General features: G+C 52.2%; 5 protein-coding genes across 5 annotated transcripts; 1 reads left to right on the forward strand and 4 right to left on the reverse strand.

Annotated features, from left to right (window-relative positions):
- Window positions 1–1538: 1538 nt before the first annotated feature.
- Window positions 1539–2094, reverse strand: CTRU02_203869 (peptidyl-prolyl cis-trans isomerase 10; the record flags this gene model as incomplete). The annotated part of the gene is made up of 2 exons (XM_036722444.1): window positions 1539–1961; window positions 2017–2094. The coding sequence occupies 2 exons, from the start codon at window positions 2092–2094 to the stop codon at window positions 1539–1541; spliced, it is 501 nt and encodes a 166-aa protein (XP_036586050.1).
- Window positions 2095–3599: 1505 nt separating this feature from the next.
- Window positions 3600–5551, forward strand: CTRU02_203870 (caffeine resistance protein 5; the record flags this gene model as incomplete). The annotated part of the gene is made up of 4 exons (XM_036722445.1): window positions 3600–4016; window positions 4067–4258; window positions 4321–5448; window positions 5501–5551. 4 exons carry the CDS (start codon window positions 3600–3602, stop codon window positions 5549–5551), a joined length of 1788 nt encoding a protein of 595 aa, XP_036586051.1.
- A 515-nt stretch (window positions 5552–6066) lies between these two features.
- Window positions 6067–7170, reverse strand: CTRU02_203871 (NAD-dependent epimerase dehydratase; the record flags this gene model as incomplete). The annotated part of the gene is made up of 2 exons (XM_036722446.1): window positions 6067–7070; window positions 7149–7170. The coding sequence occupies 2 exons, from the start codon at window positions 7168–7170 to the stop codon at window positions 6067–6069; spliced, it is 1026 nt and encodes a 341-aa protein (XP_036586052.1).
- A 1276-nt stretch (window positions 7171–8446) lies between these two features.
- On the reverse strand, window positions 8447–10773 carry CTRU02_203872 (ATP-dependent metallopeptidase; the record flags this gene model as incomplete). Its single annotated transcript, XM_036722447.1, has 2 exons — window positions 8447–8914; window positions 8965–10773. 2 exons carry the CDS (start codon window positions 10771–10773, stop codon window positions 8447–8449), a joined length of 2277 nt encoding a protein of 758 aa, XP_036586053.1.
- A 3472-nt stretch (window positions 10774–14245) lies between these two features.
- CTRU02_203873 (C2H2 finger domain-containing protein) lies at window positions 14246–15765 on the reverse strand (the record flags this gene model as incomplete). Its single annotated transcript, XM_036722448.1, has 5 exons — window positions 14246–14598; window positions 14653–15218; window positions 15286–15365; window positions 15418–15609; window positions 15691–15765. The coding sequence occupies 5 exons, from the start codon at window positions 15763–15765 to the stop codon at window positions 14246–14248; spliced, it is 1266 nt and encodes a 421-aa protein (XP_036586054.1).
- Between the last annotated feature and the right edge of the window lie 7742 nt (window positions 15766–23507).

Consider the following 23507-nt stretch of genomic DNA (forward strand, 5'->3'; position numbering starts at 1 on the left):
TTCGATTACTTTTGGAGATAATGATATCCCCAAAAAGAAAAAAGAAAAATTCTTGAGAATTTTTTTTGTTTGTTTTTTTCCTTCTCCCCTTCTGGAACGAGGGAGGCGTGGGTGGGACGTATGGGTTTGCATTTGGGAAAGAGAATAGCGAAGACTTGCGTTCGCTAAAGAAGGGGGGACTTGCCTCAGGGTTGTGTGCTGAAACAACTTTTTGTTTTTTTATTTCCTATCTGTGAATGGGCTCACGGGAACTCGCACCAACCAATATGTAGACTAGACTTGCAGCTTCAGATGGGAAGCTTGAATGCCAGTCTTGATGAACATAACTTTTGCTGGCCTCAGTAGTGGAGTGACGTACTGCATCAAACGTGTTGTATCCCTGAGCTTTACCCCACGCAAGTGCGAACCCATTCGCGAAACCTGGGGAACCAAGGGGGTGGTTATTCTATAAATGAAATCAAGGTTGTTCAGGGGTTTAGGATTCTTTGGTCTTGTTCCAAGGCATCTGATTCGTCATGCCTTAAATTACATCGGTTGGTTTACCCGGTCCGTTAGTGCTGCTAGTAGTTTGTTTCTTAAACAACCCATCCGACAGGCTTCGGAGCAGGCAGGAGTCAACAGGCGCCCGTTTATGAGACTAGTTGACAAGCTCTGCAACTGGTTGCATCTGATTTGTTGACGAGAACGAAGGCTGCAAAAAATTTGTTTCAGATTGTAGTTCGCTCCGTTTGAACATTTATTGTTCAAAAGGCGGTACAACAACAGTACCTGGTATATGGCTAACCATAAATATCATAAATGTCAATTGTACCCTACATATCGTCTCGAGAATCCCGTTCGCTCTCTATCATCTCCCTTTACAGACCACAGACCTAAGAGCCTTCCCAGATACTGAGGACTTGCAGTTATGACTTGCAGTAGATACTCATCCGGAGACGGCCGTTCGGTAGTATGTTGCTATGTGTATTCTCACGGCTAAATCTAAATGCTCCCGTTTAACAGGGTCTGAACATAATTTGTACGTGATGAGCGATTCGGCACTCGCACTCTCTAGCGAAATCATTGTTGCTGTCGTATGGTACCGCGCTTGCAGAGACATGATGCTGGGGGGTGGTTGTCCTGAATGACACAAGGGATCAGGCTCCTTTGGAGGGCGTGAGGGTGGCGCTGCAATATACTGCAAAGGTTTACAATGCGACCGAAACAAATGGCGTCTAGTCTTCGGAATTCGTTCGGGTGTGTGGTTGTGGCGGGAATGAATTGGAACAAGACCTTTGTTGACGTTTGGGCAGTGGTTGTTGATGCTAGAACAGCGGAGATCATGGCAATCATATTGGTGTTACAAGCAAGGCAATTCCCTATTCGAGTATCCTTCTCTTGCCTGTGCAGCTTGCTTCGTAGCAGATCTGTGCTTCATTAGCGGGAGATGCGCTTGGAGGCCATGGTTTCACATACGGGTATCATAAAAACAGTGACAGCTCAAGTTCGCCAGAGGGCATGCTTCCCCTTGGCGTAACACGTATCCTCCAAATTGCAGGTCAGCCTGCAAGCGGGTTCGCATGAATGGTAACCTTCTCAATCTTGACCGGTTCCTTGGGTCTGTTCTTCTTGTCCACCTCGATTGCCTCGATCTTGGCCAGCGTAACGGTGCTGTCGTCCCCAATCAGACGACCAAAAACAGTGTTCAGCCCGTCCAGATGCGGCGCCTTGTCGAACAGAATAAAGAACTGTGAGCCGTTCGTTCCGGGTCCCTTATTCGCCATCGAGACGATTCCTCGCGAGGAGTGCTTCAGCGCTGGGCGGATCTCGTCCTCGAAGGCGCCGCCCCAGATGGAGCGGCCTCCCTTTGGATTCTCGGGTGTCGGGTTCGCCGGACCACCGGTTTGGGCCATGAATTTGGGAATCAAGCGGTGGAAGGGGGAGTTGTCATAGTAGTTCGAGGCGCAGAGAGCGAGAAAGTTCTGGGCGTGGTCAGTCGTGCGATTAAGGGTTTGAGGATGGTTAGGAAGGAGGTACTTCTGCTGTCTTGGGAACACTTTCGCAGAAAATTTCTATCTTCAGGTCGCCGAGGTTTGTGTGCAGTGTGACCGACATTTTGAGGTGCGTTTGTCGAGGTAGTGAGTTTGTGTCTGTCAGAGGTGGTTTCTTCAGATGAACAAGGAAATCAAAGGAAGCTTGGAGCTTTCTGCGAAGTCGTTACTATTGGACCGCTGACGATCGGGGCGGGACCAGCCCATATCATCGGTGCATCGAGCTCCGAGTGCCGATGTGTTAGTGGGTCTTAGTACCTGATGCCCGGAGCCTCCAGGTTGGACATCGGCCTTTCTTTCTGAGTTGTTCAAAACTATTGAACTTGAAGCATAGAATGTTTCTCACCAAGACAATATGCCCTCAATTCTTACTTTAAAATAATTTCTTACTGATTTTACATTTGGAAATATGACAATGCTACCCAGCAACTATGTAGCTGCATGCGACTGGAATTTGTAGTTGCATCAAAGCCGGTCAGAGTTTACATGCGAACTTGGACTTGTACGCTCAGTCGCTGCCCAGCTTTATGTGCAAGTGAATTGTAGCCTAGTGCGTTCCTTTTTATAGACTCAAACTGCACTCGTGCTGAAAGGGTGTCTGTAAGCGATGGCCCGATCCAGTGTATCCTTCGTATACCATGCAGGCGTCTTCTAATGTTTAGACCGGGCAGTCTCTGTCAGCCATAACGACTTCACCAACACGGATCGACTGCAAGCCTTCATGTGGCGAGGTTAAGCAACCCTCTAGTGAGGGGGTGCGTTACAGGATAATAGGGTAACGGTGGCAAGAAGTTTGGCTGGTTCGGGCTATTTACATCAATCAGGAAATCAGCTTACATGGTCTTATCTCACCACATCGGTCTCTTACACACACAGACTTCTAGAGTCAATATACCAAGATAGGAAAGCAGCTTGAGTCAGTGGTAGCACGAGTAAGATGAAAGTCAATAGGTTATGTTAGCGACTGGGTGGGATTAGGGCTTAACTCGTCTCATCCTGTTCATATTCAGCCGCTCAATGTGTTGATCGTTTGGATTCCTCCTTCTGGCATCTTTGGCGCTTTGAACTCAAAGATCGTGACGTCAGACTCACAAGTCAAACCTTCAGTGATAATGCATGATGCAAGTTTGGACCAAAGTCTCGGGGACACGGGCCCGCGCCGAGTCATAGCCGTTGCGGTTGAGCCCCGACCACAGCGGAAACTCGAGCCAAAAAGCACCGAAGCTTCAGGATCACCTTCTATACTGGGCATTTCCGTGACACCGGCCACTACTATTCGGGTTACACGTATTCGGGGCTGTAGTAAAGCCGCCCGACACTTCCCACCGTCCGATCAGCTACACCTCCCTCGCAGGAAAGTGCGTGAAAATCGGCCTCCGCGGTAGCATCTTCATTTGGGCATCGACCCCCGTATACGCCGTATCGCTTCGGACGATGACGATCGTTCATGCGGCTATGAGGTGGAGATGGCCCGGGCCGAACGTGCATATAGGGGCCGGGGATCTGCTGTTTACACGCCGTGTTGGTGATTGAAGGACGTATGGTTTACTTCACAGCAACAACTGCAATATGCCCTTTTTCGACTATGTGCGAGACACGTTTGCATGGCAAGTCATCCGCTTGGTAACAGGGGGCAAACTGCCTGAATTTCAATATTACGAAGAGCGACATCCTCTTGTTCGGCAAAAATACGCAAATGAAGAGAGCTTTTGGCGACCCGGGCTTGAAGGACAGATTACGGAGGCGAGAGACGCACATATTAACAGAGGGTCGATCTTAAAGCGTAATGCGTCGGATATCAGATCAAATACGGCGAAGAAAGACCCTTACTTACAAGGGAACACGGCCGGAGTTGTAGACCCACGACTACCAAACAGTCGCTGGTCCAACGAGACGCTCGACTCCGCATTCTCGGAGAAGTTTGGCTCTACGTCTCAAATCAATAAGAGCCTTCATCTGGTTCAGTTTTTACCAGATGATCCAGAGGTATTTCAAGAATCGGGGCATAGTGTGTTCCAAACTGACGATGAATGTAGAATCCGCGGAATTGGTCTGGCCTGAAGAAGACCTTGGTCAGCTTCCAGATATGTTTGCTTATCGCCGGCACCTATGCCGGGGCCTCCATATATACGGTCGGTACGACGGGCGTCAAGGAACAGTTCGGCGTCAGCGACATTGTTGCACTTTTAGGGCTAACGGCTTTCGTTGTTGGATATGGAGTTGGAGCCGTGAGTTGCTGCTGAACCGCGTCTTCAAATACACAACACTGGCATACTGATAATAGCACCAGATGGCTTGGAGTCCGTTATCTGAGCTTCCACAAGTCAGTCGGAACACGGTATTCATTTCCACGCTCATTGTTTTCATTGTCTTGCAAGTGCCGATTGCTCTGGCCACCAACATCGGCATGCTCCTAGCCTTTCGCTTTTTAGCTGGGTTTTTCGGATCTCCAGTGCTCGGCCTCGGAGACGGAATTCTGGAAGACATGTACGCACCGAGAAAGCAAACCTACGTTATGGGCCTCTGGGCTCTTCTCGGCATCGGAGGTCCAACGATTGGCCCAATCATTGGTGGTTTCGCAGTCGAGACGAAGGGTTGGAAATGGGCTGTTTGGATCATTGCGTGGATGGGTACGGCGACTCTAGCAACCGTGGTGTTCTTCCTACCAGAAACGAGCGCCAATAATATCCTTTACCGGCGAGCTCTTCGACTACGCAGAGCGACAGGCGACAGGCGGTATATATGTGAGGCGCAAATCAAAGCGGAAGACAAATCTGGAAAAGAGGCTATCCTAGCTCATCTCGTTCGGCCATTCACGTTGGCCATGACAGAGCCGATTATTTTCCTGCTCACTTTTTACAGTGCCTTTGTATACGGACTAATGTATATCTGGTTTGAGGCTCTTCCGATGGCATATAAGGAAGTATACCACTTCGACCTTGGCACTCAAAGCATCGCATTAGTGGGCTTGATCGTCGGCGTACTGGTTATAATACCCCCTTACTTCCTCTACTACAGGAAGTGGATCGAACCGAAATTCAACCATTTGGGTGATATCGAGCCAGAAAGACATCTGATACCAGCAATGATTGGGTGCCTCTTTCTACCGGCTAGCCTGGTTTGGTTTGGCTTTACCGCGAAGCCCACGAACTTTTGGTTGATCCCCACAGTCGGTTCGGCACTATTCAGTTCAGGTGCTGTTTTGCTGTTCATCCCGTTCATGAACTACCTTGGGGAATCATTCCCAAGCCATGTCAGCTCAGTTTTTGCGGGGAACGAGCTATTTACCAGTCTTTTTGGAGCCACATTCCCCTTGTTTGTACCGTCGATGTACTACAAGTTTGATGTTTTTGGATCGAGTATTTTGCTCGCCATCTTTGCCGTTCTATTTACACCCATACCCTTCATTCTTTATTTGGTAAGTGTCTCTGATTTCTGTTACATCCAAGTTCGTACTAACCCAAGTGCAGAAGGGCTCCAAAATGAGGAAGCGCAGTCGACATGCGAGAAGAGATATGTGATTATAAGCATTGATGTGGACATAGCAGCTGGCAAGGTCATCTTGCTTGTTACATTGGAAGTGTAATAAAAAAAGCGAAACAAGAATTACACCGCATATAATCAATAAAAACTAGTTTTATATGGATGATATTTGTCAATGAACTCTGGTGGATGGTTGCTTGAACAGAGAAGTAAACCTGGATCGACGCATCCGAACAATGCTGCTTTAGACTGGTTGAGGGCTTGGTTGGAATCCATGGATGTTCAAAGACGAATGATACTTAACAAACTCGGGACTTGTCATTTTTCTTCCACGGGTAGATCTGACAAAGAAAGATCAATGACCAGGTCATAAGCTACTTGCACATTCCGTGACTTACACCCGGTTTGTTGGCAATTAATAGTTCCGTAACCGAGAGATATTTGGCCTCAACCTTAACGACCTCACTCATCAGACCGCCTGGAGCAGACATAAATGCCTTTTGACATTTTCAACCTGATTTATTCAATTTAACCATTTCATCCCGCTTAAAATCTAGGCGCTGAGGGTCTTCAGCTCCTTCACCAAGTCCACAATACTCTCCTCCAGACTCCTCCACTTGATACCCAGAATCTTGGCTGTCTCCGAGTCATCATACCTGTACACCTTGTCCTTAGGAGGCAACTCCCCGCCCTTGGTGCCCTCGGCAGGCAGCTTCTCCTTGAGATCAGGGAAGTTCTTCCTAGTGACATCGGCAATCTCCGAGTTACTGAACCAGCCAGCCGTGGTGAACAGCCTCTTGCCACCGGCCTCTTGCCTCTCCACAGCGAGAATGTGCGCGAGGGCCAAGTCCCTGACGTCGATCCACAGGTACGCGGCTCCCGTCGCTCCGATCTCGGTCTTCCACTTTCCGTTGACCAGGTCGACGACACGCTCGTTAGAGGTGTTGATGGTGTTCAGGTCCGCGAAGTGGTCCACCACGGGGCCCAGCACAAGCGGCGGGCAGATGGTCACGAGGTCGAAGCCGGGCTTCTCCTTCTCAACAAACTCCCAAGCGGCCTTCTCCGCGAGCTTCTTGCTCGCGCGGTAAGCGGTGGCCGGGCTGCGGTGGATGTCATCCACCGTGACCGGGTTCCAGTGCTTCTCGTCGTAGACGGTGTTGGGGTCGTCGAGTTTCGCCTCGTCGATGATGGACGCGAAGCTGCTCGTCACCACGACCCTCTTCACACCGGGCGCATCCCTCTTCAGCGCTTTGAGGATGGCGGTCGTGCCGACCACGGCGGGGTCGACGAGCTCCTTCTTGGGGTCGGTCCACTTGAAGTGGAACGGGCTGGCCGTGTGCAGGACGGCCTCGATGCCGGGCGTCTTAACAACCTCGTCGAAGGCATCTTCGCGCGCAATGTCAGGGACGATGACGACGGTCAAGCGCTTGGAGTCGAGGTCCTTGTGAGCGTTGCGGATCTTCTGGGCCTTGTCCTCAGAGCGGACGGTAGTGACGACATCGTGGCCGCGCTCGAGGAGCTGCTCGAGGATATGAGCGGCGATGAAGCCGGAGCCGCCTGGGACGTGTCAACGTGAGTCCCTAAAGGTTTATGTACGCTCCTCTGTTTTTGGATAAAATAGTCCCTCTCACTCACCAGTAAGCAAGATCTTGGTCATTTTGCCGTTATTCTTGATCTTGATATCTCAATTGACAGTTTTTTGAATGGTATCCTCAGCTCCGAATTTCTATGACTACTTTGCCAGAGGAATGAATGTCTGTCTGTCCTACTTGTCAAAAGTCAAAAGTCAAAACCCAAGCTGAGAGCTTGACTGCACACCCCTGGTATTTATTTATTCAGCACCGCCGTGTCTGACCCCCAACTATTTTACCCCTCCATTGCATGATGAATTAACACCAAAACTGCCCCGCTTGACCTTATCCCTTCCCCACCTGCCCGCCATTGAGGTCCCAGTATCTGTCTGGGGTGCCCCCCCAATCATCACGTCATTCCGACCATTCAAATGCCATCACTCTGCTTACCTATTGCTCCAGAGCTCTTCCCTGCCCTCTACCCTCGGTCATGTTTCCGCCGGTGTCGCAAGGGCAATGGGAACTCGGGCCCGGGGTTTACTGGTAACAAAATCCGTTGCTGACTTGCTATGCGGCTCTAATCGCCGAAACGCACCATGCCTGGATTCGCTGAAGGATTGATACCCTGGCTTCTCCTTACCAACCCACCGGGACACTCTGTATTGACCATCAACAACATCGACCCGGCGTCGAAGGTACATCTAAATCACCATAGAATATTGTGGTAATCACTTTTAAAGGAGCCTTTTCCCATTGGGGCTATGCATCAGGTACATATTCCTACAAACGAAATAATACACGCTGCTATTTCAGCCTCGACTTATTGAGTTCAGCCGGCCGCTCACTATACACCTCAACAGGAGCAATCTCGGCGTCCGCCGCTTTCTTGGGGGCCATTCAGTCCAACCTTTCTGATTAACCGATATATCCTCCCCTGAAACTTTAATAGCCGAATCCAATCTAAATGCCAGATGCCGCGTTTCGCGAGGCGTCATCAAATAAACCCCAGGTGAGGGGAGAGTTGTTCTTGTTGGTTTTTTTTTTTTTCTCTAGCGCAAAGTGGCTCCGTTAGTCATTGTTTTCGCATCTTTTTGGTTCGAACAACGTCGCCCAAAATGTGCTCCTCCTCTCGAAACCTGCCAGCCTAGCCTCCCTTTGCCCAAAGCAGATAATTCGCACGTTCTTCTTTCGAATCGCTGAAACGCCTGCCATGCTGTACCGATGAAATGATACAAGTAAGACAATACGAGTGCCTCCTTTCCGGCCGCGACTCGGCTTCCGCACTCGTGCATGCTAACCGTGAAGTAAATGAATGTGTCATGTGATCGGGGGAGTTGAATCACACTAATTATCACCTCCGAATCATGAGTTCTGATCCGGACCCGGAGCTATGCCGCCCGTCGATGCAGCTGGCGGAGGCGGTGATGGGGGAGGCGGAGTGCCGTCGTTAGGTGGGGGGAATGGTGGGGGAATCGTTTGGCCAATAGAAGCACCCGCATTGGCAGGGACCGTCATCGGACCTTTGGGTACGGGGACACGGTCGAGAAGCTTCTCGCCACGAATGACCTTCTCAACTTCGTTCTTGTCCAGAGTCTCGTACTCAACAAGAGCCTGGGCGAGGAGGTCCAATTCCTTGCGCTTGGTGGTAAGTAGCTCGCGCACCTTTTCATACGACTCGCTCAAAGTTCGCTGGACCTCGGACTCGATGAGAGCCTTGGTCTCTCCACTGAGCTGGTTGTAGCGCTTTCCGTACTCGACAGGGCCGAGCTTGGCGGACATGCCGTACAGAGCGACCATCTGGAAAGCCAGGTTGGTAGCGTTCTCGAGATCCTAAAAGGACGTCAGCATGGCTCATTCAAATCAGATGACATTGCACTTACACTTGAGACACCAGTCGTCACCTTGTCGGTGCCGTAGACAAGTTCCTCAGCAAGTTTGCCGCCAAGAGAAGTCTCGATGAGACTCTTGAGATCCCTGGTCGTGTACGAGTACTTGTCCATCTCGGGAAGGTGTGCAGTGTGACCAAGACTCTGGCCACGAGGAAGAATGGTAACCTTGTAGAGCTTGTTGGGGCCGCTCTCGTTGAAGAACGAAACCAGGGCGTGGCCGGCCTCGTGATAAGCCGTCATCTCCTTCTCCTTCTGTCCAATGACCATGCTCTTACGCTCGGCACCCATGATAACCTTGTCCTTGGCCCACTCAAAGTCGGTCATGCTGACAGCTGTAGCCTTGAGTCTGCTGGCGCGGACGGCAGCCTGGTTGACAATGTTCTCAAGTTCGGCACCGGACAGACCTCCAGTACTGGCGGCGATGGCCTCAAAGTTGACCCCAGCATCCGCCTTGATCTTCTTCGCGTGGTACTTGAGAATAGCAATACGGCCGCGGACGTCGGGAAGGGCAACGGTAACGTGACGGTCAAAACGTCCGGGTCGAGTGAGGGCCTTGTCGAGGAGTTCGGGGAAGTTGGTCGCGGCAATGATGACAACGCCGCTGTTCTGTTCGAAACCGTCCAATTCTGTCAAAAGCTGGTTGAGAGTCTGCTTGTGGTACGCGGCGTCGCGGGTGTTACGGCGTCCACCAATGGCGTCAAGCTCGTCAATGAAGATGATGGCAGGGGACTTGGACTTGGCAGACGCAAAGAGATCACGGACACGCTTGGCACCGACACCGACGTATACCTCGTCGAACTCGCTACCAGACATGTAGAAGAAGGGAACACCAGCCTCACCGGCAACAGCGCGGGCGAGAAGAGTTTTACCAGTACCGGGGGGTCCAACCATCAGAATACCCTTGGGGAGCTTGCCACCGAGCGTAGAGAACTTGTCAGGGTTGCGGAGGAACTCAACAAGCTCCTGCAACTCGTCCTTGGCCTCGTCGGCACCGTGAACATCAGCAAAGCGGGTAGTCTGGTTCTCGGCCTTGGCCTCGCTGTCGACCTTGCCGCCGGGACGCTTGAACAGGTTCAGACCCTCGACGAGCATCGTGACGATGACCAGACTAAGGTAGGTGAACAGACAGAACCAGAGAACGAACTTGACCCAGCGGAACACGACGCCGCCGAACGACTCGTCGACGACGACGTGCAGCGGGCCCGTCTGGCCATTGCCGGAAACCTTCGCCATAGCCATATTGGAATCGCGGGAGCGGGCAGCAAGCGCCTGACCGACGGCCTGGAGCTGTGCCTGAGACAGGTTGCCGTTGCCCGAGGGCTGGCTCAGCTCGTGGCCACCGTTGCCGAAGGCGGAGGGGAGGTGATCGTGTCCACCGAGGCCGCCGACGGCCGCGGTGCTCTGCATACCGAGGGCTTGGGCATACGCCTGGTCGACGGCCTCGTTAGTAGCGAAGCGGCCGGACTGATAGCGTTCGATGACGATGGCGGGCATGTTGGCCTTGAGGAGAAGCTGGTAGAATGCGTTCTGCGCGGTCGCGCTGCCGGGGTTCCTGTTCGCCGCCGCCTCCCTGCTAGCGAGGAGGTTGCGGGAGATACCGTGGTTCGATCCGAAAAGCCGTTGCTGTCGCTGTTGAAGTGCGAGGCCGAGACCCAGCGTCGCCCTCGTCGCGAGAGGAACGACCGGGCGAGCGGAGGTCGCCAGCCTGAATACCGACTGCATCGTCGCGGGCTGCATCGCCGTGCGCCGAAGCAGCGGGCTGGCCACGTTCAACGCCAGCGCTGCTGGGCGTAAGGCCATGTTTGCCTTTCGGGGTGGCCGGAAGGATGGCGGTTGGTTGGTAATTCGAGAGCGCGCAGTTCAAGAGGAGACGTAGTCAGAGGTTTGGGGTGATTGTGTGTTAGATGGGAAGAGATGGATTGACTCTCGTTGGAGGGAAAAGCCCCTTCCAAGAAAGGAAACAAAAGAAGGAAAAAAGGTGCTTCTGCTATCGACGTCGTGGTTTTTGCGATTGTGGTGAAGATGACATGATTCACCGTCGGTTGCTCATCGTCTTGTTGAGAGGCGACAGGCGGACGGATATGGATACGTTGAGGCGAACAGCGCTAGCTGACGTTATTGTGCAAATGAACGGGGGTCCACGCCAGGCACTCGCTGCCTTCCGGCTTTTTTTTTTCCCGTTCCGAGGCGCCGCGACCGGGTGCGCTGAGCGTAGAGTAGTCCACGTGACGTGTACTGGATTCTAGAATCTCCCCGGCGGACCGGGAGAAAGCTATTCCGAGACGACCTCAAAATTAACATTGAACAGCGACATTAGCCCTTGCCCCATTGGTCAATATTCAATTGTTCAATAAGACATGGCTTCAACTTCATCAGCCCCCAAGCATTGGAGAACTGGCAGGCTATTCATGAATGCAGATTATGATTTATTCCCAACTGAATGCTATTGTCACTCAACAGGATGAGATACTGGAACCCTTTTTCAGTGGCACCCAGCTTTGGGGTTTTCTAAACGTTAAAATAAAGACATATTATTGGTTATAATTCCACCCAATCGTAGCAGTTCCTTCAACAGGCAGGTGAGACCCCCCCTTCCATCATGTGCGCGAAATGAACGTATCCCGCCGCAATCAGACATAAGCTGCAGATCAATCATTATCCAGGTCATCAATCTACGCGCCAGCCGTGTTGGTCCGTCAAGGTGGCTCCCCCCTCTTAATATTACATATCATCTCCGTAGTTTCCCACTGCATCGATTTCACTCCCGGTCTTTTGTCGTCCTCAAATCCCCTCAAAACTCCCTCACATCTCTCTCTCTCACAGCAGGCAATTATTGTTCATCACCGTTTATCACGAGAGAAAGGATGTTCACAAGTACGGGAAAAGGACGGTAAAACACAGGGATATTACGACAAACCGACTTACATGCCACCATGAACACCACAGCAGGGCCGTCACCACTTGGCACCTAGTCAAAGGACCAAGCTACTACATTCATTTCCTGTGGTTTAGGTGAAGACAAACATCACACCACGGCCGCATACGATGAGAGGGTCCGTCAACAATGACCACTTACAAGAAACCCAGCACACACTCACGACAGGTCTGATGGCATCCAGTCAGGCGGACGAAAACCTTCTATACTCTTGTTTGCTCAACGGCCTTACTACTTACAACGAAACCCCCCTAGCCCCCCCCCCCCCCAAAAAAAAAGCACCCCAATTCACCCTTGTAGATCAGAGTCAGCAAAGTTCGTCAGCCGGACATTCAAGCCGCCTCTCGCTTGACAGCTGTTCTCATCGCAACAGGTCGCAATAGCTTCCTTCATCCCAAAGAAATAACTCCGCCGGATAGTCGCCCATCCGGCCTCGCCTCTTTCCACGGAACCATACAAATCATCAAGCTTATGCCGGCTCAAGCGACTCAGCTGCATGACGACCACGACCACGTCACAACCACACGCCAGTTTCTCTGCATACTCAACACCAACATTTACAGGCTAAAAGCGTCACCCGTCCGTCCCTCATGCCGGCCCCCCCCCCCCCCCCCCTTAATCCTACGGCGGCGATTCAACCAGGCCAAATAACCGCTCACAGAAGAGCCAAGCCAAGCCCAGAGTTATCACATAAGAGGCACAGACAAAGGCAAGTAAGTGGTGGTCACATGTGTGTGTTTTTTTTGGGCTGATAGATCTTTATTTTTGGTTGTCCGGCTACAGGTATCGCGGTTCCAGAACTATGCTTTGTTTCTCATTTCCTTCCCTTCCACATTCCAGCGCAAATGAACCGACCCAAAAAATAAAATAAAACACGAGGAACACTAAAAATACATATAGACAACGACGCCCCATCTTCCGCCCCCTCCCCCCCCATTCGTTTTTCTCTCCTCTTCGACCGACCTGTTTACTTTCACTTCCTCCTCTTGGATGAGGGCCGTCATCTTCTTCCACAGAAACACACAATCTCTTTCTCTCTCTCTCTTTCTAGGGGATGCGCCGCCGTCAAACAGGAATCGTCGACTTCGTACTGTTGTTACAGGGAATGTCTTTGTTTTCCGATGTAAAAGTGTTGAGGCCGCGCCGCGAAAGCAACAACCGCAAACGCATATAAAAAGAAAAAGAACAGCGAAAACAAAAGCCCCCCTGCCCGACCAGAGCCTGTCGTATACCCAGGCATCTTCCGACGTCCTCCTTTTTTTGTTTACTCCCCAGTTTCCCCCTTTGTGACCACCCCTTCAACCACATTATGAAATACATCCTCCAACATCCCTCCTCTCCTCCAGGTCGTTAAAAAAAAGGGCGTCAGTAATCGGATATCGTTAAATGATTCCCAACATGCCAAGTTTCTCCCCCTTTCTGCCCGACCCCCCGCTCCGGTTGTTATGCTCCAAGTTTGCTTTCGTGGCATCATGTCACCGAGGCCTTGGTCAACGGTTGTCAACCCATCCCCGGCTCCTCGTGGAAATAAGGAGTGTGAAAAAAAAAAAATATGGAAGGAGAAAGTATTAAGAGACAGCAAAACCCGCCGCCAGTGCCGGAGCTCCCCATGGTATGGAAAGAGAAGAAAAAAGACAGATCCCATGAGCAACCAAACAGAAAAAACGGCAAAGCAAAATTATTCAAAAATGACAAAACAAGCCTCCATGATATATCCTGAGAAGATTCGGATGCGTGCATCTTCGACGTCCGAGGGGTAATCGTATGTGTCTGACAAAGGAAAAAGCAGTGCCAATGAGGCAAACCAGTCGCAAGACGATCGAGGCAAAGGGGTTCGATGACCAAAGAAGACGTGTGGAGGTCGCCTGACCGTCCTTGCTCGATACGCCCCCATGGCAATTACTCAGAGGTCGGCCGGCGAGGCCCTGGAGGAGGTGTTGAAACCCAGGAAAACAAATAACCACCAATGAATACTTTTGGGGTTGGTATTAAACCTGTAACATCCCAGTTTCCTGTGTGTGATTTCTTTCCGAATCCGCCAACGAAACGGACGACAGGGGGAGGAGTATGGAACGAAGCCCACTAAACATCCGGAATTCGCTCTCTTTCAACAATCGACAGCTCGGTTCTGTGGAGCCCGCGTGGTATCTCCGTCTCTTGCATTCAACGAGGTGGGGGAATATGAAAAATCAAATCGCCATCATATTTTCCGAGTGGTGGTACAGGCGGGCGGCCCATTACGGGCTCCGCTAGGAATGGTGATTATGCGTCGGGAAGGGAAGGGCTGGAAGTGATGGTGTGTGGCAGCGTCGCCGACACAGGAGGTGGTACCATCGCCTACATGTTCTCGATCCGCGCGGAGGGAAGCTGCATCGACGGGTCCTCGAACTCGATCTTGGGTCCTCCCCATGGGTCGTAAACGCCGGAGCCGTAGGTCGGGAGCTGGCCGATGGTGGCGACCTCGACAGGTGCCTGGTACGGGACGCTGTTCCAGTACTCTTCGGGTTGAGCCTGGGGTGTCGGAGAGGCGTACTGAGACGGAACCTGCTGCTGAGGCGGAGGCGCGGGTGCCTGCGTTGGGATCGGTTGGGGAGTGTGAATCTGCTGCTGCATTTGGTGCGCGTAAGGGACCATGCCCGGCTGCTGCTGCTGCTCGATAACGGGGGAGGCATTATGCAATGCGTACGTGGCTGCTTGAGTTGGTTGGTGAGTGTAAAACCCTTCCTGGGAGGATGCGCTCCTACCAGATGCTGCTGAGAAGCTACTGGGGCTGCTTTGAATGGATTGGTTCATGCTAGCCGCAGGGTACGGGATCTCAACCTGTGACTGCTGTCGAGGCACTTGGCCGTACTGGTTCGGCATGGGGTTCGTGTTCATCGTGGCAACCCCAGGGTTGCTTTGCTCGGTCACGTAGTACGAGTGCTGCGGCATGCTCGCGGTTCGGTGTAGCATGACACCCGGGTGTTGCTGCTCGTGGACTGGGTGGCCGTGGAACTCGTGGGCACCGCCCGATGACAAGCTGTGGCGGTGAGCGCCATACTGCGGTTGTTGCTGCATCGGGTACCCGTTCATCTGCTGGCCGAAGTCGTTGAAAGAGGCGGCGCGGTGCATGGCGTGACCGTGAGCCATGCCAGCGTGGTTCATGGGCATGACGCCTTGGGGAGGCCATTGCATACCGACATGCTTGGGGGTCGAAGGTGACTCGCCGCTGTCGGAATCCGAGGTGCAATCGTCCATGAGCTCGTTGGGGTGGAGGCCGCGCTGGTGGGATCTCCTTTGGTGCTTGACCATGGTGGTCTTGCGGCAGAAGCTGTTTTAGGGGTTTGATTAGTGTCAACTCTTACAACATTGGGGGATAAGGCTGGCTCGAAGTCTACCTCTTCAGGCAACCATCGTGTGCGCACTTATACGGCCGCTTGCCAGTATGGATACGACGGTGTCTGGCCAAACTCGAAGACTACTGAAGTCAGTACATGTCACGATGCCCTCACAAATTATGGAGGACGTACATCAGAGAAACGCTTGCCGCAGCCGATATGTTGGCATTGGTGAGGCTTCTCTCCAGTGTGGGTGCGGATGTGGACAGTGAGAGCACTCCGCTGGATGAAGCTCTTGCCACAGCCGGGCGTCGTGCAGGAGTAGGGACGTTCGTTGGTGTGAATGCGGTAGTGTCTCTGCAAGTCCGACTTCCTGTTGAAGCTCTACAAGACGTCAAGATTAGATTTCCGCCTACAGACGGCGAAGACAAGGGGTCAAGTGTCCCCGACATGTTGGTTACTCACCTTGTTGCACGACTGCCAGTCGCACTGGAAGGGGCGAGCAGTAGGCTCGTTCTCGACGAGTTCCATGAGTTCCATCTCTTTGGGTCTTTTTTTTTATTTCTTTAGTGTCGATCGAATTACCAAGATTCGGACTGGTGCAGCAGTCGTGTTACTTATAGTACGACGCAGCGTGGGATATTAAAGGATGTCTTGAATTATCGGGTGATGAAGGCCAGGGCTGGTAAAGTGCTCGGGGTAGAAAGAAGCAAGGGTGGCGTGGGTTGATGTGCGTAATATGGTACCCCGGTTCAGAATGTTGCTTAAGCGGGACGCTCAATGCGGGCTCTCCGTCTGCAGACTCCCGAAATGTTGTTCAAGGAATGACAGGCGTGAGAGAAAGGGCAAGGGTGGAAAATCTAAGCCGAGAAACAGGAGTTCGACGACTTGAGACAAGAACGGTGCGGCGTCCAGCGCAAGGTTGCCGAAGTTGAGCAATGTTCGAAAGGCTGAAGACGAAGGAGGCGTCCGTGAGGTTGATGTGTGGGAGAAGGGAGAGATAGAAAAAAGGAGGGAGATGGACGGATGATAAAAGAGAAGAGGAGGCCTGAGCTGGGGAAAGGGGGGGTGTGTGGTATTAAATCAGGCGGTGGCGGTAACCGTGATGAAGAGAGAAAGCTGACACTCCTCTTGTAGAGATGAGAGTGAGAGAGAGAGAGAGAGAGAGAGAGAGAGAGAGAGAGAGAGAAACGGTGTGCACAGGAGAGAAAGAGAGGAAGGGTGGAGTGAAGCTGTACGGAAACGATCAGCTCAAGATAACCCAAGGTACGACGAACTGATGGGAGGTAGAGGGTAGAATGAGTTCATAGCGGGTGGGAAAGTAAGTTCCTTTAAGTCAGCCACAAGTGTGGACGTACCAGACGGTAAGAGGGTCCTGGTGCACAGGCACTAAAATTCTCCGTTCTTGATGAAAATTAGCCACCTGACTGGAGGATCTGTTGCGAGTGGTCGAGCGCAAACTGGTGGGAAGTGCTGATGTTGCTTGCAGGACAATCCCTTCTTCGGGCAGATGGTGAGATAAGAAGGGTGAACCAAGTTCGGGCTGGCTTGCCGTGTATTTCGTTTCGAAGTCCAAGTGTCGTGGGCCGGCGTGTGTTAAGTTTCCGAGACTAGAAGCATAATGGTGGCCACCAGGAACAATGCGATCGTCGAACCTCTGAGCGCTCAGGTACGGGAGACCAAGCGGGATCTTGGACGACTGGCGTGGGTTATTCTCCCTGGGGGTGTCTGGATGACGAGAAACAAACTCGGCTTTTCAACAAGCAGCTTCCTTGCTTCTATTCTTTCCGCGCCTCTTTTTAACGACTCGCGCAGAATTGTGCACAGAGCTCTAGATGGTCTCCGAAGAGAATAGGATCCACCGTGAAGATGGTCTAGACAGACGGACCGCGAGAATCACCCAAGTGGGGGGCCGAAGGAAGAGCCAGGAAGCACGTCTGAGGCTCTCCTCGTGTCACAACGGTGGTGGTGCTGGTTGAACCGTGGCGACGAAGCTACTTGGGGCGAAAGCCAGGATGGTGCAAGTATCGACGACGGTGAGCCAGGAATGGAGAAACCTTGGCGTCGGTGGTGAGAGTTCCGCGTGGTGCGTCGAGGATTTATTTTGAGCGAACGACTTTTATTTCCCCTCCCCAAGATCGCGATGGAAGGATGAGGGATGATGAAAGACGGAAGAACGAGTAGTAGGAGCTAGTTGGCGGCGACGGCAAACGATGTGAACACGCCCGGCACAAGACGAGGTGAGTCCGAACGCTAGCAAAGCAACGCGGAACCTTTTTTTTTTTTTTTTTTTTTTTTTTTTTTTTTGGGGTTGGAAGAAACGAAACAGAGCGTGTACAGTTGGGATGAGGTAAATATGGCGTGAGATTGTGGTAAAATGTGTGTAGCAGTGTGTAGATTTCGAGAGTGAGTCGTTGGGGGTTTATGTTATACTACAGGGAAGGAGGAAGTCGACGCCCGCAGCCAGTCTAAAAGTATTATCGTGGAGGCGTTGCTATAAGAGAAAAAGACATGAGGCGTATGAAGGTATGTATATATTATCAGCAGCAATATAGCATTCAGAGAAAGTGGTGCTTTTTTGCTCTGCTGGAGCGGGCAGGCTTGCCAGTCCCAGGGGGCCCTGGAAGGGTATGGGTTGTGGGCAGGGGGACAAGGGGAGAGCTGTGGAGGCGTGGAGTGAGGTGACCCTTGGGTACCTGAGGTAGTACAGATTGAGACCTTTCTTATTTTCAATGGTGCAGGACGAAAAGAGAAGAGAGAGGAGGACCAGGTACACTGGACGTTACCCTGAGGAAGGGTGAGAAAGGTCGAGTGACTTTTGGCATGTACCGTACCCGTCGTCGTAGTCGACCCCCCCGTCGTTCGGCAGCCCTGGCCTGGGTGTGGGAAACGCTCGAGCGGTGGCAGGCCGGCCTGGCTTGCTACAGAAAATGATTAGATCAACGGAGAGGGCACAGAGACCACACGCCAGTCCCAGGTGAGGTGTTGGGTTAGCTCCTGCGGGCGTAGCGATCTTTAGAACGGAGAGTAGCGTTCTGTGCGTCAGGTCGCAGAGTTCGAAACGGAATAGCCCTCGATATAAATATATTATTTGTTGATTTGGCAGATTGAGATTGAAATGAAGGACAGCTAAGAATTTCTTGAGTGCCGTTCCGGTACTGGGGTCTCGAGGTTGATTCCCGTTCGTCTCGATTGAATTTTTGGATTGGAAGAGGGGGGAAAAATAAAAAGGATGAGGGAGTAAGTGGATTCGTGAGACCGAGAAACGAGGGAGCTGCAAACGCACAAACACACACTCGCAGCTGTAAGAGATGTGCTGCTGCTGTTACTGCTGCTTCTAATGTCGTTGCCGTAAAGCAAGAAGCACGCACAAACTGCGCATCCAGCAGGGGGGGGGATGAAAAGTGCTACTAAGAAGGAGGGGTGAAGAAAAGTACAGCCTCGGAAGGTGAGGTGTACAATAGGTCGACCGAGCCAGAAACCGCAACTTCAAGAGCCGACCGAAGAAGCAAGGTATAAATGTGACTGGTCGAGGCGGCACACAGAGGATGAGACGTTCTAGGTATGCCGGTTGCAAGGGCCCCTTTGGGGTTCTCCTCTCGAACCAGGTGTGCGTAAAATTGTCGCTGGGCAGTCGTTCACAAGTTTGCTTTACGTCGCAAGGAAAAGGAAAAGAGAACTGATCATAAAAAAAAATTGATGACGAGGTTCGGTGGGGGATCCTGGGCGTTGGGATGTTGTTTGGATGGAGAGGCAGCAGGGCTGAGGTGACGGTTGGGGAGCGCGTCTGTGAGTGAGAACGAGCGGTTGAAGATGAGATGTGAGAGGCGTTTCTTTTTCCACAACGTTGGTGATGGCCGGCTCGCCTGTGAGAACGGACAAGTCGGGGGTGTCCCCTCTCGGTAGAAGAGATGTGATGAGAGAATGTGGGATAATGTGGAGGGCTCCAACAAGCCCGGGTCCAAAAGTGATGAACAAGGTTGTCGTGCGGTAAGGTGTGTATGTGTGTGTGTGTGTGTGTATGTGCGAGTATTGTGTGAAGGCGTAGACGTAAAGTGGTACACACGGACAGCGGAACAGATGTCGAGAGCAGCCAAGCGAAGGCGGGGTTCAGAAGTCAAGAAGAGGAAAATCTACCATTGAGAATTGGATGTGATGGTCGACTGCATATTCAACGAGGCGCCTTATTTTGGGCAGACTTTGTGGTCACGTTGATGTGTTACAATCTTCACCGAATGAGATTTGGAGATTGTGGGAGAAGAAGAAAAGGGAACAACCAAGAGGGCTGTTGCTAATGGCAGGGTCAAAAAATACAGAAGGCACTTGTTTAGCGACGTTGAAATGCGAATGGAGCAACGGTTGCGGCTGCGGTTACCGTTGGACGGGCAGCAAGCGATGTTGAAAGAGATGAAGCCACGGCTTCCTGTTTCTTTGTGTTGTTGTTGATGCAACAAAACCATTAGTCGTTGCAGTTGTTATGCAGAGCAACAGTGACAGTAGTAGAGGCAACGGTAATGGAAACGGGGGCAGCGAGACGACCGGCTCGGCCCAGTCATGACTAGACCGCCCCCCGGAGCGAATAAGAAGGAGCCGAAAGCGCCCGATATGAAGAAGAAGCGGAGTGATGGCGTATGTGTCCGCAGTACTGGTGGTCAAAATAGTGGTGGTATTCGGTTTGCAGAAGGGAGATGGGTGGTATGACCACGCAGTAAGTATTACGGAGTAGTAGCCTCGAGTCGTCGTGTCTGGCCTTCTCACTGGTGGGGGGGATGCGAGTACAAGAACAAAACACTGGCAACAGTGACTGGGAAAAGAGTGGAAAGCAGGTACTGCGCCGTTGCTTGTACCGTTCCTTAATGACGGTTTGGCAGGCAGGCCGGCTCACAGTAGCTGTTTTAGAGGAACAAGACTTGAGGGGGTACGTAGCTATCTCTGTCCATCTTTTTCTGGGCCGTAACCCTGTGTGCCTTGAAGGGAAAACCAACACAGGGCAAGGTGTAAGAAGCCAGTTGGCCAGCAGTCATGAAAATACCATGCGTGTGTGCTGTCCGTATACCGTGCCGTACCGATGTTGTCAAGGTGCGGCAGCAAGTTGCGCGAGAGTCATAATTCTGGGCGTAAGGGGCGCGTTCCAAGGGAAACCCCACATTCGTTTCTGGGCAAGAGAGAGCCAAGTGACGAGAGAGAGAGAAAGAGAAAGAGAGAGAGAGGCACCAGCAGGCCAACTGAATGAGGGCGGAAAGCTGATACCTTGCCGAACACTGGAGTCGCTGTAAATGGAACAGGAGCCGGGGTAGCCCAAGGGATGCCCCATCCCAGACGAACTGGCCCAGGGCGTGACAGGACAGTGGGAAACATCCCAATGGTACGTCGGGAACTGCCCTAGTTTCCCCCCTCGTAGCGAGAAACCCTGGCTTCCCACTGCGTCTGCAGTTGTGTGTGTCTGCTGGATGCGCACCTCCGCCAGCGCCGGGGAGCCGGGGTGGGTGGGGGACGAGGTACGTATCCCACCTGCCATCGTCAGCGAGAGGGAAAGAGAGCCTGCATTGGGTACGTACTCCTCTAATCCCCCCCCCCCCCCCTCTGCGTTCGCGTGTGTTTGTGTTCCTGAACTGATCCACCAACTATGACCCACAATGACTCGTCGTTTCCCATTAGCACTGCACCTCAACACAAAAAGCTCAATAGCAGAGCTTTGTTAAGAACAACAGGCGACATTGGGCGAGCTAGCGGACAATGAGAAACTCTCTCTATTCACACCTTGAGGCATAACCAAACCATCGCGAAACTTCAACTATGAACAGCTTGACTGCTAGTGAGAAAAGTCTTAATCCCGTTTCAAAAATAGAAATGACAGAAAAAGAGCCAAACAGAAAAGCCACTGTGCTCCGCGTGTTGAGATCTGGACACGGGTTGGAGTGGGAGGGGCTCAGGCCAGTCCCCCTATCCGGCCATTTCTCACCTCCTCAACCCGAACCCACAGCACTTGCAAGACCGTCGAGACAGCGTTTTGGAAAAGGTACTCTCTCAGTACGGGTACCAATCTGCAAAGGCATTACTAGTGAAAGTCACCCCCCTTCAGGGACATGGGGTCGGCATTACAAGGGAAAGGAAAAGGCAAGGGGCCACCATAGAAGTCATTGCCAAGAACCGAACTTCAGCAGGGGGGTAGAGCACCCGAAGGCAAAAAAAAAAAAGGGATGCAGGCCTACTGTAGGCCCATGTTCGCTGGGGTCCCCCCTTGGCTCCGACAAGACCGCTTCTGGGGCACACCTTTTTCTCTATCATCCACTCTCCTTCCTCCCTGTACCGTCTCTGTCCGGATAGTGAGGAGCAACTGTTTTTTTTTTTTTTTAACCCTTTCCCAGGCGTTCCTTTTCTCCCTCTAGACCCTCGGCCGCAATGTGGCTGTCTGTTGCTGCTGGCTGTGTCTGTTCTTTTTTTTTAAGGTGGATAAGGTAAGGTTTAGTAGGGGTAATCAGGATGGCATAAGAAACCGCAGTGTGATGGTGGAAGAGGTGAATACGGTGTATCAGGATGCGTTTTTGTTTTTCGGATATGATGTGTCGTCTCAAGAGGTCAAGACACAGGGAGACTGTTTAGAGCGGCGGAAGGCGAACATTGGGGGTCTGGGTATCACGTTAAAGGCTTTCAGAGTTTAAGCTGACGTAGTGCGCCTCATCAACTGTGGCATGGCGAGATCCTGCAGCCTATTGCTGGAGAGGATGAATGAGGCAAACTGAGATGCTGGTCAGTCCATCCTTTCCTCACTTCATCGTCGTACAAACTTCGCCTGCATGTAGCAGCCGCGGAGAAGTGGTTCAGCCCCCCGGATGTACGCATACCCAAGCTTTATCAAGGACGGCATGGCATGCAGCATCCTTTCGCTGACTGGACCGTACATCGTACTTGGGGAGTCTAGAGCTGCGTGCCGTGTATGGCCTGTGTGGTTCGCGACGTTGACACTTTCTCTGTGTGCTTTGTATCTGTACTGCCACAGACGAAGTGCCCTCTCACCTTGCTTTGGCACAGCGTCGGTCCCGTAGGTTGGCTCACCCATTCCCCCGCTCATTCCACTACTAGTAGATGGTGTCCTGGGTTTAGAGTTCGACCAGGGACCTGCAGTGGTCTGGCTGCGTCACGTCAACGCCTCCTCCGCCGCCTCTTCCGCCGTGGCCGTCCGTTGCCCTCTGCTGCCCGCTTGTCGCGCATCTCTGCGAGGCAAAGCAGGCTGCTTACCCAGTGCAATGCATCATCCCACAGTACACTACTAAATGCTCCGTAAGAAAAGCTTCCTGTCGTCACTTAATCGCCATCCATCCTCTCCGTCTGAGTAGCGCCGTCCCATTCGTCCACCTCAGTAAGATTTTCCTGCGCTTGCGCTTGCGCAAGCCTTCCCGTACCTGTCCCATCGTTGTTGTTGAGTAAGTGTCCCAGTATTTTTAGTAATATGCACCTCTAGGTTGACGACGCCTCACTTAATCAAACCATGAGCTTTGCCAGCTCTAGTATCCAGCAAACAAACATGTAGGTTATTAATGACCAACAGCCGGGAACGCCCACATTCCAATAATGGAGACGGCTTGTCCCTGAATTCAAAAGCAAATAACGCTCTTCAGCTCGCAATTGGCCCCTGTCCTTCCCCTCTTATTTAGATCTCCGCCCGCAAGTTTGTAGTGTATATTGTCGGTGCCGTACATAGTAGTTGTTGAATTCGCATCGCAAGTGGGCGGCTACGCCTGGCCTTGCTCCTCATCACGAACATGGCCGCTCCATGTCCGTTACATTCAAACACATCAATCACAGGGGCGGACAGTTGGCAGACTCCGTCAACGCGCGATCTTGGAAACAGCCGTCAGCGACTGCTACATACCGGAGTTGCATCAGTCCTCTCGGTCTGAATGGTCTGCTTTTGGTACCTAGGCGCGGATTCGGGCCATTCTAGTCTACCCAGTTGCTCTGCAGTTGTGTGGTCAATTGTGCTGTCATGCTCAGCTCGCTCTGATTGCCTTATCGCTGGCCTCGTTGCAAGCCCCTGTCCTAGACTCAGTGCCGCTCAACCCTGAGTGGCTAGGTGGCTGCGATGATGCCCTGTTTGGAGGATACGTACTCCTCGTCGCTGTTGTAGCAGCTTTGCTGCACCAGTGTGGCAGTGGTGCGAGAACCCCTCCACTGTTTCATGAACATCGCTGACCTGTCCTGCTCGTCCTTCCTTGTCCCTCTCTGCACTCACCTTGATTCTGCCCTCAGCTGCTCCAGTTCAGCTCCCACGCCATACCGTT

Source organism: Colletotrichum truncatum, assembly GCF_014235925.2.
Source record: "Colletotrichum truncatum strain CMES1059 chromosome Unknown Contig_0002, whole genome shotgun sequence".
Classification (NCBI taxonomy): Eukaryota; Fungi; Ascomycota; class Sordariomycetes; order Glomerellales; family Glomerellaceae; genus Colletotrichum; species Colletotrichum truncatum.